A 12,038-nucleotide genomic window follows, 5' to 3' on the forward strand; every position below is an offset into this window, starting at 1 on the left:
TTAAATAATTGTGTCCCTACAATTAGTAATATAAATAACCAATTTTGTAGTAGAATTGCATCTATTTATCTATAAATTAGTTATTAAATACTAATTTTGAAGTGGTAAAAAATTTATTCGTTATGTTTACTATGTTAGTGAAAAGAACAAGTTAACCAAAAAAAAAAACTAAGCTTGAGCATGCAATTTAGCTTCATAATAAGCTCAAACTTAGCTCATTATCAAGCTAACTTACATGGTTGGACTTATTATTTATATGAGATAAAGGAGTACCACAATATTATATTCCATAAGTATTGAATAATTACATATCCTCAACGATGCGAAACTATTTAGTGCACTGTGCACCTCTTACATAAATGTGAGTTTCACATGTGTGTCATGCACATTAGACCTACATTTATGTAAGAACGAAGTATAGTAGTATGCTGAAAATTTTCTTCTTCAAATCACAGTTTTAAAAAACTAAACCGTTTAACCAAAAATAAAAAATAAAATTGTTCAAAAAAGAATTTTTTTTGTGAGGTTCAAAGTTTTGGGGTAAGATTGGGTGTTAGAGAAATGATAACCTAATATATATATATATATATATGGGTTCCAGTTAACTCAACTGGTAAAGTATCTGATGGTTGAATAAGAGATCTGGGGTTCAATCCCCGCCTACACCAAAAACTGATTGGTGTCTTGGTCTAATGATAAAGAGTTATCATTAGGAGCGGACGTCATAAGTTGAAACTCTCTCTCAAAAAATATATATATATATATATATGTTGATTAAAGATATGTATTTTTTTACAATTTATTAATTATGATAATATTATTTAGTTAGTCTTTTTTGAGTATATCAAATATTTGAGTAAATTCGTAAAATATCTCGAACCAAACTAACTCGTTCCTAGAGACTAGAGTCCAGAGCCTTCGTTCTTTTCTTGGTTTTATTTTGCGGTGTGTGGGTAATAAAAATAAACCCAAAGTTCACAACTCAGTAACGCCTACTGAGTTTCATCTTTTCCTTTGGTTTTAGGCGAAAGAGATCAAGATCATAATTATATAGCTTGTCCGGCAGCAACGAACGGTGAACTAGACCGAGATAAAAATTACTATAAATTTGTTACAACAATAGTTTATATAAAACAAAAAAATTATAAAATAATTTATTTATAAAAATGTTGTAAAGCTTTTTTAAAATAAAAATTAAAATGTTGTAAAATAATTTATTTATAAAAATTTATTTGCGGTTTTAAAAACCTGTAATGGTGTCCTGTTAAATGTTAACCCGGTCCCACCTGGCAGTTCCGGTCCGTGTCAAAAAACCCATGTTAAAAGCATCCAAACTATGACAGACAGAAGCATTTACGCCATAACCACTTCCATTTTACATTTCAGAAAAAAATCTAAACTCGCTTCTCAGTCTCACAAAGACACCGCGAGAAGACGAAGATTATGGCTTTCGGGCTTCTACAGATGGTTTTAATTCTATTTCTAATGTTTTCCTACACATACGCAGTAGCAGAAGAGCAAAACCAGCAATCAAAGCAGACTTACATAATTCGCATGGACAAGACCAACATGCCGTCAAGTTTCAATGACCACTCTCAGTGGTATGCCGCATCTTTAGAGTCAGTATCAGACTCAGCAGACATGCTTTACACCTATGACACCATAATCCACGGCTTCTCCACACAGCTAACAGCTGAAGAAGCTGAGTCACTTGAAAAGCAACCAGGAATTCTGGCTGTCCTACCTGAAGAGAGATACGAGCTTCATACAACTCGGTCGCCAAAATTTCTTGGATTAGACAAAGCTGATGATACTCTCTTCCCCACAGTCGAGCAAGCGAGCGAGGTGATTATTGGAGTATTAGACACAGGTGTATGGCCCGAGTTAAAGAGCTTTGATGACACGGGACTAGGTCCCGTACCAAGTGGCTGGAAAGGTGAATGTGAGGTTGGCGATAACTTCAATTCATCAAGCTGTAACCGCAAACTTATTGGTGCAAGGTCTTTCTCAAAAGGGTATGAAGCAAGAAACACAGATATTAATACACAGAAGGAATCGAAATCACCTAGAGATGATGATGGCCATGGAACTCACACCTCAACCACAGCAGCTGGGTCAGCCGTAGAAGGAGCTAACCTCCTTAATTATGCTTTGGGGACAGCTCGTGGGATGGCTCCACATGCCCGAGTCGCCATATACAAGGTGTGCTGGCTTGGTGGATGTTTCACTTCAGATATAGCAGCAGCGATAGAGAAGGCTATTGAGGATGGAGTCCATGTTATATCCATGTCTATTGGGGGAGGAATAAACTCGTATGACAAAGACATCGTTGCCATCGGAGCTTTCAAAGCAACATCCCATGGAATCCTAGTATCTTGCTCGGCAGGAAATGGTGGACCAACTCCAGAAAGCCTAACCAACGTTGCGCCTTGGATAACCACTGTTGGTGCCGGAACTCTGGACCGTGATTTCCCCGTTGAAGTTAGCCTTGGAAATGGGAAGAATTACACTGGTGTATCGCTCTATAACGGGAAACAGTTATCAGATTCTCTAGTACCACTTGTTTATGCTGGTAATGTAAGCAACTCTTCATATGGTTCTCTGTGCTTGAATGAGAGTCTAAATTCAGGAAAAGTTGCTGGAAAAATTGTAGTATGTGATCGAGGCTTAAATTCTAGGACGCAAAAGGGTTTGGTAGTTAAAAATGCTGGTGGTGTGGGGATGATATTAGCTAACACAGATTCTTATGGTGAGGAGCTAGTTGCTGATGCACATCTGTTGCCAACAGCAGCTTTAGGACAAAACACCGCCGATGCCATTAAGGCCTATATCTCCTCGGATAATAATCCCACAGCTACAATTGGTCATGCAGTCACAAAATTAGGAGTTCAACCATCACCAGTGGTTGCAGCATTCAGTTCTAGAGGTCCAAATCCGCTTACTCCAGGAATACTCAAACCAGACCTTATAGCACCAGGAGTCAATATCCTAGCTGGGTGGACAGGTGCAGTAGGACCATCGGGGTTGGACGATGACAAGAGGCATGTGAGCTTCAATATCATTTCCGGAACATCCATGTCGTGCCCTCATATTAGCGGGTTAGCAGCATTCCTAAAGGCTGTTCACCAGGATTGGAGCCCTGCAGCCATTAGGTCTGCCCTCATGACCACAGCTTATACGGCATACACAGATGGGGAAACCATAAAAGATGTTGCTACTGGAAAATCATCAACACCGTTTGACTACGGTGCTGGACATGTGAATCCTTCGGCAGCTCTTGATCCTGGTCTTGTATATGATGTCACAGTTGATGACTACCTATACTTCCTATGTGCCTTACACTACAGCCCAGCTGGTATTAAGTCCATCACAAACCTAAATTTCACCTGTGATTCAAGCAAAAAATACAGCCTAGAAGATTTTAATTACCCATCTTTTGCTGTTCCTCTAAACACAACTTCAGATGAAAGGGGCGGCAACAGTGCACCTAGCAAATCTGTTAAATATACTAGGACTCTGACTAACGTGGGCACTCCGGCAACATATAAGGTTTCTGTGTCATCACAAGATCCCTCAGTGAAGATCTTGGTAGAGCCAGAATCACTGACTTTTAGTGAACAGAATGAGAAGAAGAGTTACACAGTTACTTTCAATACCATTTCTATGCCATCTGGTACAACCAGCTTTGCCCATTTGAAATGGTCGGATGGGAAACACATTGTTGGTAGCCCGATTGCTTTCAGCTGGACATAATCACGAGCTCTGAAGTGGCAACAAAGTGTAGATGGCAAGATGCTCACCCTCCTTGTATTAAGATTTAGTTTGTCTTGTTGTTTTCCTTTTTCTTATGTTCCACCCCCAGGCTTACTCCAGATGCTGTTAAACCTAGGTAAGGAAAGAATCTAGAGAAAATAATTGTACAGCAAACCTTGTAAGGGATTGGGTTGTGAATTTAAAATTGAATTACTATGTTGTAACATTTCTAGAAGTCTCTCATCTTGTCTATCATGGTTCACAAAATTGAAGAAAAAGAGACTGGTTTTGCAGTTTACCTTGATTTTGTGATTTACAAACAACTTCCACAATAGGATTACTGAAATTGCTATTGTAAATAAGGAAGCTATTTCGTTACAGTCATGGCTTCCCACTCTGGATAGTAACAAAACCAATACTGAGTTAGAGAGGTGTCTTGTACATCTGGCATCTACATCACCTCTTTTACTGCACGTGAAACCACGTAAACAACTTGTAGTATTTAATTATGGGCCTTCCAACTGGTTATTGTTATCCTGGCTTTTGTAGGATATTTAAGTCCTTTGGTTGGTTGGAAGCTTGCTATTATTAGTACTCGTGGTTCTCTAAACCAAATTGCAACCACAACACCACCCCCCCCCCCCCCCCCCCCCCCCAAAAAAAATAAATAAATAAATAAACCCTCAAATTGCAATAAAAACTTTACGGGCAATAGAACAACATAAAGACCATTTCAGGTATCATCCTACACCAATTATTGGAATACCTGCTTTCCCCACGATGAAGCCATGTGCCCCTTCCACTTCTGTAAGTATAGCTATAAGCATGCATACTAAATTTGCAAGCTATTGTCAGCCACTATGTAATACAATCTGATATACTATACAAATTCTATTATTATTTTATAATAATTTCATCTCAAACTAACGTAATGAAAAGATTTAACTTTGAACCAGAAAAAGTATGCTTATGCGGTTCTTTCACCGAGAACAACTTAAGAGGAATTTGTATTATTTCAAATCCTTATACTTATCATGGAACTCAAACGATCAAGGAAAAACATATTAAGGTGTGGGGGATCGGTTGCTACTGTTTTATTGCATTGTCTATTGTATGCCTGCTACTCAGAGTGCAGAACACTGGTTTTAGATGAAATTGATAAAGAAATTGAGGGAAGCATGTGGGTTTTCTTTGAAGAAATATCCTATCTGTTTAAAGATCATGGTCAATTGTCTCCTGTTTCTTTATAGCTTTGAGCAATTGCATGGTTACTAAGAACATACAAAATGAATTTATCAATTATGTTTCCACTGCAAATTCCACATCCCAATACATTCTTGAACTGATGTTTCAAGTTTCATTGCCATCGTAGGCTCAAATCAATAAAAATGTGATGCCATATATTTCCAATATGTAGAAAATTCCATGACTATTATTTTTAAGAGGATTTTAACCCTTCAAATTCATAAATAAAAGGATAACACAGCATCAAAGAATACTGAAACTTTTTTTTAAAAAAAAATAATACATAAGTACTTCATTAATTAAAAAGGATACTAACTTGTAACTTGTTAGAAGCACTTCTCAAATTATCCTTAAAAAATAAAATCAAGCATCATTCAGAATCCTGCATTGACTGACAAACAGGAAGGTAATACGTATCAAGCTGCCAATATTTGTGTTTCACACCTTCCCAAACTTCTTCTCCTAAGCAATCCTTAACAGGCAAGGGTATCAACTGTGTGGAGTAGCCCAAATTCTCAAGTTCCAGAGAAACTAAATGACAGTAGACAACATGGAAGAAAGCATTACCTCCACAAAGCCCATTGAAGAATGAGTAGATTCCCCCAGGCTTCAATAAAATAGGAAGATGTTGATGGAACTCTCTCAAGTCTTCATAATACTCTCCATAAGTATCAAAGAAAATACCTGAAAGCCAACATGTTAGAGAGTTACCATATCAACATAAGGCAATACAGGTTTGTCATATGGATACAAGTTGTACCAATGATTGTGTTTTCATTCAGGAAAAAATATGTCATATTTCAAAACTTACTAGCAAAGAAAATAGACTTGCTGATTTACTAAAGTGGAATTAATTTAGTCAACTACAAGACATGAATAGCTGTCTCAATTCATGCAAGTTCATTATGCCCCAGTCAGAGTAATCTCAGATACATTGAAGTATATGAATCAACTGTCAATTGAGTGTGCTTAGTCAATTCATTGGCACCCAAATTATACCCATATAATCTTTTTTTTTTAATGAATATATACCATATAATCTTAAGAGACACATTGATGTTTATTTCCTTCCCCTCACAAACTGAGCTGCCAGTTCACTCATCCTCTCTCTCTCTCTCTGCCCCAATCCCATCTCCAGTATCAAGGATATATACAAGTGAACAGCTACAAATGTCCTCTGCAGTAATACATGTTAGGCTGATGAAAATTATGCGTAACTTATATTTTGTATAGATAAACCTTGATTGGGGAAATGTTAACTAGTACAGAAAAAAATCATAATTGGTATAAGGAAATAGTGAAGATTAAAGAATTCAGCTGATGTTTTGAAGACCTCTGAGTCACCAGTTTAAACATCATCTCTCTCTCTCTCATATAATCAGCATGTTGTTACCCTCACACCTAATCGAAAGCCCTCGCTTCAATCTCATCTTCTCCTACAATTCCTCCAAATTGACAGCTTTAACTTACTCCAATCCTATCTCCAGTATCAAGAATATATACAGGTGAATGGATACAGATTTCCTCTCAAGTAATATATGTTAGGCTGATGAAATTTCTACATAACTTATATTTTTCATTAATAGACCTTGATTGGGGAAATGTTAGCTGGTACAGAAAAAATCATAATTAATACATGGAAAAGGTGAAAATTAAACAATTCAACTGATGTTTTGAGGATCTATGAGTTAGTAAAAAAAGAACAGTGGAAATTAAACAATTCAACAGGAGTTATTAAATTTAATATTCCAGTCAGCCCTCATATGAATTGCACATATAGTTCCAACACAAAAAACATGCATACACAGCTTATCGCACTGAGATCATCTCATAAAGAGAAAAGCCAAAATAATGTAGTTGTGGTGTTTTGTTCCATATGTGTGTGTGTACACTTGCACATGAGTGTGCACTAGTTCATGAAACATAAAACATAAAGATGCATGTGCATAAAGCCAAAAGGGCAACTAAGATTCGGGAGTTACCATCATAAGATTCAAGTTGAGAAAGAACATCTTGCCAACGGCCAAATATTATCTTTACATTATCCTTATCGCCCCAACCAGTATGAAGCATACGCTTATAAACTTCAGGGTGAGCCTCAACAATAGTGTGTGTAACAGGTGCATATTGCTGAATGGCAGTATCCACAAGACCCATTCCAAATCCAATGTTCAGAATGTGACCACCTCCTGAGCAAACAGCTTTGGCATGAGCTTCCATCAATGGTTTCTCCCAAGCCATCATGACAGCCTTGCTATCAGAGTCCATCAGTTTATCCTCACTAAAAGTAACCCTGTCTTCCAGGTAAGCTCCATCAAAATCACCATTTTCATTTGTTCTCCTCACAATTGTTCCTAGGACCAATTCAGCTTGAATCCCTGTTCATATGCAAACACACTTTTTTATTTTGTATTACTTAAATTTTTTCTTGGTAAGTTTATCTGAGGGGAAAAGTGACATATGAGCTGAAGCTTATTAGCTTCGTATACAAACATAATTAAAGAGACTAAGTCTGTTTTCTAATTCGAAAGTTACAATGAGGCTAAGAAGCACTGACATGGGTACGGGTGCGGGTACGATAGCATCAATTTTTGAAAAAATAGGACAAGGGTACGGCAGAACACGTCTATTTAATAATTATTTATAAAGCATTTTTTTTTTCATATAATGTTATATATATATATATATATATATCAAATTAAGAGTAATAATAGATAATAAAGAAAATCCATGACTATTAAAGGATGTTTAGAAATTAGAATACAAACCAAGAATAAAGATTTTTTAATTTTCAAATGCACTATTACTATTCAGAGCATGAATGCTCTTTTTGTTCTGTAAAAGAATATTTGATTCCTCTTGTTCTTGTGTTCTGGCCGTGTTCTGCAATTTTTTTTTTAAACAAAGGACATGAATGGAACACGCATGCAGATACGGCACCCTAAATGAAGTGTTTGTGCTTCCTAGCAATGGGGGTGAGGGATTGGAACCCTCAATATCTTCGTTGGAAACACTATGAGGTGCTAGTTGAGCTACAAGGCTCTTCGCGAGACTAAGTCTATTTTGAACTAAAACAAAATATATCCATTGTCTAGTTGTCTAGAGAAGCAACAATGGGCTCCAATTAGATACAACCATGTCATTGCATTTACCAACAAACTACATAACAGAATTTAATTGTTGTTGGTGGAAGATAACAATGTTTGTGCTGCATTAGCCAATGAAGCCACACATGTTTGAATTCAATTTAGAAATGCACATAAGCTAAGTTACCCAAAAATTTAATTGATATAAAACTTTCACTATAATGTAAGCACTGCCTAAAGTGGTAGCATATAGTAGCATAAATCATTGCCTCTTAAAATTAACAAGAAAAATTCTAGAGCACCATTAGAGAGAGTAGCAAAGTGCGTACCAGCATTGACGAGGATATCATAAGCTTCCTGGTTGGAAGCTTCCATGGCGAAATCGCCGGCGGAGAGGTTGGAGGGAGAGAGGGCGTTCCACGGCGCGCCGGCGTCGAGAAGGGTCTTGACGACGGCGGCGTGGCCGTGCTTGGCCGCGTGCATGAGCGGAGTGAGGCCTTCGCCGTCGAAATAGGACACGTCGGCACCGGAGTCTATTAGAGCTCTCAGCTTGTCCAAGTCGCCGCTCCTCGCGGCCTCGCATAGTTGCTCCCCTTGTTCCATGGCGAGCTCAACAGTAACTAATTAATGAAAGCGTAAACTATAACCCTCTGCACAAAGTTTCACTTTCAAAGGATAAATAATAAGTTAATTAGACTTACCTCCACTGAGGTTTTTTTATTATTGAAAACCCCCTGCTGATTTTATTTTTATTTTTATTTTCCCACCCTTTTCACTAAAAATGAACTCTACATCCTTTAAAATTTAGATGAATTTTTATTTGTCAAGAATTGGTGGAACCATTCATGAGAATTTTCTCTTGAAAAATCGAGGCAAAGCTAATCCCACATCGATGGAAAAAAAAATTATACTTTGCCACCCTAAACTTTTACATTATAAACTTTTCAAATGTACGATTTGCACCTTAAATTATGACCCTTGTTACACTTTGCACTCCAGCATTAAGTTTGATGTTAACTCGGATAGAAATTCAAAGTTTAAGGTACAAAGTGTAATTAGAGTATAATTTAGGGTAGTAAAGTGTAATTTCTCATTTTTTTTAAGGGGTTGAGAAGAGGGGTAATTAAGTCTTTTCATATGGTGCCATATTTTTCTATCAAAGTTAATAGTAAACTTGATGTTGGAGTGTAAAGTGTAATCGATGGTATAGTTTAAGATGGATAAGTATAATTTCCCAAAAAAAAAAAATAAATAAATAAAACTTTGCAATCAAAACTTTACATATAAAAGACCTCATTACTCACATGTCAAAACACACATGTAGCGATGCCCAAAGCGCCATTGTACTAGGAAGGCAGATCACAAACAACGTTCTGGTGGCTTTCGAAATCATGCATTGTATAAATCAGAGGAGAAAAGGGAAAAAGGGGCTGATGTCAATAAAACTCGATATGAGTAAGGCATATGACCAGGTAGAATGGGCGTATTTGGAGGCAATGATGCGCAAATTGGGTTTTCAAGATAGGCGAATATCCTTGATGATGATGTGTGTGACCATGGTTTCATACTCAGTGCTTATAAATGGTGAACGAAGGGCAAGATCGTGCCAACTCGAGGGCTTAGGCAAGGGGACCCGATATCACCGTACCTTTTCCTATTGTGTGCTGAGGGCCTCTTGGCCATGCTTAGAAAGAATGAAAATGGGGGAATTCCAAAAAGGCATAGCGGTGTGTAGGCGAGCTCCTTTGGTCTCTCATTTACTATTTGTTGACGACTGTATTGTGTTTTGCAAAGCTTCAAAGGAGGAAGGGCTTAGACATTTAAAAATCATTGAGGTTTATGAAAGGGAGTCGGGGCAAAAGCTAAATAGAGAGAAGACTTCTCTCTTTTTCAGCAAAAACCCAAGCGCATAGGTTAAAGAAGAAATGAAAGATATGTTTGGGGCACAAATTATCCATCAGTATGAACGATACTTAGGGTTGCCCCCTTTGGTGGGGAAGGGAAAGAAGAAAGCATTCCACCGCATCCTGGATCAGGTTGGCCGAAAAATAGTGAGATGGAAAGGAAAGCTATTGACAACAGTAGGCTGTGAAATCCTAATAAAGGCCGTTGCCCAAGCCACCCAAATGTATACAATGAACTACTTTAAACTCCCTGATTCCTTGTGCAATGAGTTGAACACGAAGATGAGAAACTTTTGGTAGGGTGAGTGTGAAAAGGAAAGGAAGTTGGCTTGGATAGCTTTGGAGAAGATGTGCACACCAAAGGCTGAAGGTGGGATGGGTTTCAAGGATTTCAAAGCATTTAATTTAGCATTGCTGGCAAAACAGGGATGGAGGATCACTCAAGATTCAGATTCCCTAGCTCATCGAGTGTTTAAAGCTAACTACTTTCCAGATTCTAACTTTTTGGAGGCTCAGTTAGGAAAAAACCCATCATACACATGGAGAAGTCTGGTGGCTGCAAGGGGGGTTCTTAATCGTGGATTGAGATGGAGTATTGGAAATGGGCGAAAAGCGAGGATATGGACAGATAGGTGGATTCCAATTCCTAACTTGTTCATGGTAGTAAGCCCTCGGCCTAAAAACTTCGAAGATGAACTAGTGGAGACTCTTCTAGACCGAGAATTTAGGAGGTGGAATACTAGTGTTGTGAAAAATAGCTTCTTACCCCATGAAGCTGAGGCTATTTTGAGCATCCAAATAAGCCAAAGTTTGTCAGATGATGCCTTGGTCTGGGCATGGACCAAAAAAGGTAATTTCACGGTGAAAAGTGCCTACCATGTAGCACACGGGTGGCTGGTGGAAGGAAGAGGCAGAGGGGCAAGAAGTGGGGAATCAAATCTGAATAAGAAAAAGGAATTTTGGAAGGCTATTTGGGGATTAAAGTGCCCAAGTAAAGTTAGACACTTTATGTGGAAGGCTTGTAAGAATATTCTTCCTACTGATTTTTGCCTTTGTCTTCGGAAGGTGTCCAAGGGGGATGAGTGTGGGCTGCGTGGTATGGTTGAATCATCGGGACATGCCTTGTAGGATTGCTGGATGGCAGAAGCGGTATGGAAGGAAGCTAAGATATCTTTACCGAGGGGCTGCCACTCTCACCGCAACTTCATTGATGTGGTATGGAAGCTTTGGGAAGATTGAAAAGAAGGAGAGCTAGAGTGTCTGGCGTGCATAGCGTGGTGCATTTGGAAGAACAGGAATGCTGCAAAATTTGAAGGAAAGTGCAAAGAAGTGATAAGGATTGTGATGGAAGCTAATGCTCTTGTTGAGGAATTTAGTGAGCAATTAGGTGCCCCCAAAACAACCTGCCCCACTGAGAATAGGAAGATGGACCCTCCGAGTGAAGGTTGGTATAAAGTAAACGTGGACGGGGCGGTGTTTAAAGAGTCAGGCAACTGTGGCATTGGGATTGTAATCAGAAACGAAAGGGGCGAAATCATGGGAGCGATGAGCAAGAGGTTGGACTTACCACTGGGAGCTTTGGAAGTGGAAGCTAAGGCCTTTGAAGAGGGAATGCTGTTAGCTTGGGACCTCGGGCTGAAGCACATTGTGCTAGAAGGAGATGCGCAAGGGGTGACAAATGCGCTGACAGGCTGTAGTTCCCCCCTCCCCCCTCAATCTCTATTCAAATGATTATTGATGGTATACAGAGTCAGAAATGTAACGTCCAAGTATGGAAAGCCAGCTATGTTCATAGAACAAATGTACGGCACCGAGCTCCCAAAGCCCATACTGGCCTTGGGCCCAGACCCATCTAGGCCTCGGGCCCAAGCCCATACCGGCCTTGGGCGTAGGCCCAGCAGAAAGTTCCAGTTACCTTATGCCCTTCTTGAAACTGCCTTAGAGCAAAAACAAGTTTTGGGTATTAAGTTCCCGGGGTTGACCGGTTAATCTTTCCCGGTAGAGCGCATGAGTCATATCCAGGAAGGTCATGATATGCACGGGAACGTGA

General features: G+C 38.8%; 3 protein-coding genes across 3 annotated transcripts; 2 read left to right on the plus strand and 1 right to left on the minus strand.

The window, feature by feature from the left end:
- The first annotated feature begins 1,340 nt into the window (after window positions 1–1,340).
- LOC126707904 (subtilisin-like protease SBT1.7) lies at window positions 1,341–3,988 on the plus strand. Its single transcript, XM_050407637.1, has one exon. It carries the CDS (start codon window positions 1,444–1,446, stop codon window positions 3,751–3,753), a length of 2,310 nt encoding a protein of 769 aa, XP_050263594.1. The 5' UTR covers window positions 1,341–1,443; the 3' UTR covers window positions 3,754–3,988.
- A 1,144-nt stretch (window positions 3,989–5,132) lies between these two features.
- On the minus strand, window positions 5,133–8,744 carry LOC126709632 (protein arginine N-methyltransferase 2). The gene is made up of 3 exons (XM_050409939.1): window positions 8,414–8,744; window positions 6,981–7,376; window positions 5,133–5,682 (listed from the first exon to the last, which is right to left on the minus strand). Exons 1-3 carry the CDS (start codon window positions 8,685–8,687, stop codon window positions 5,369–5,371), a joined length of 984 nt encoding a protein of 327 aa, XP_050265896.1. The 5' UTR covers window positions 8,688–8,744; the 3' UTR covers window positions 5,133–5,368.
- Window positions 8,745–11,332: 2,588 nt separating this feature from the next.
- LOC126708060 (uncharacterized) lies at window positions 11,333–11,719 on the plus strand. The gene has a single exon (XM_050407881.1). The coding sequence runs from the start codon at window positions 11,333–11,335 to the stop codon at window positions 11,717–11,719; it is 387 nt and encodes a 128-aa protein (XP_050263838.1).
- The last annotated feature ends 319 nt before the right edge of the window (window positions 11,720–12,038 follow it).

Source organism: Quercus robur, chromosome 12, assembly GCF_932294415.1.
Source record: "Quercus robur chromosome 12, dhQueRobu3.1, whole genome shotgun sequence".
Lineage (NCBI taxonomy): Eukaryota > Viridiplantae > Streptophyta > Magnoliopsida > Fagales > Fagaceae > Quercus > Quercus robur.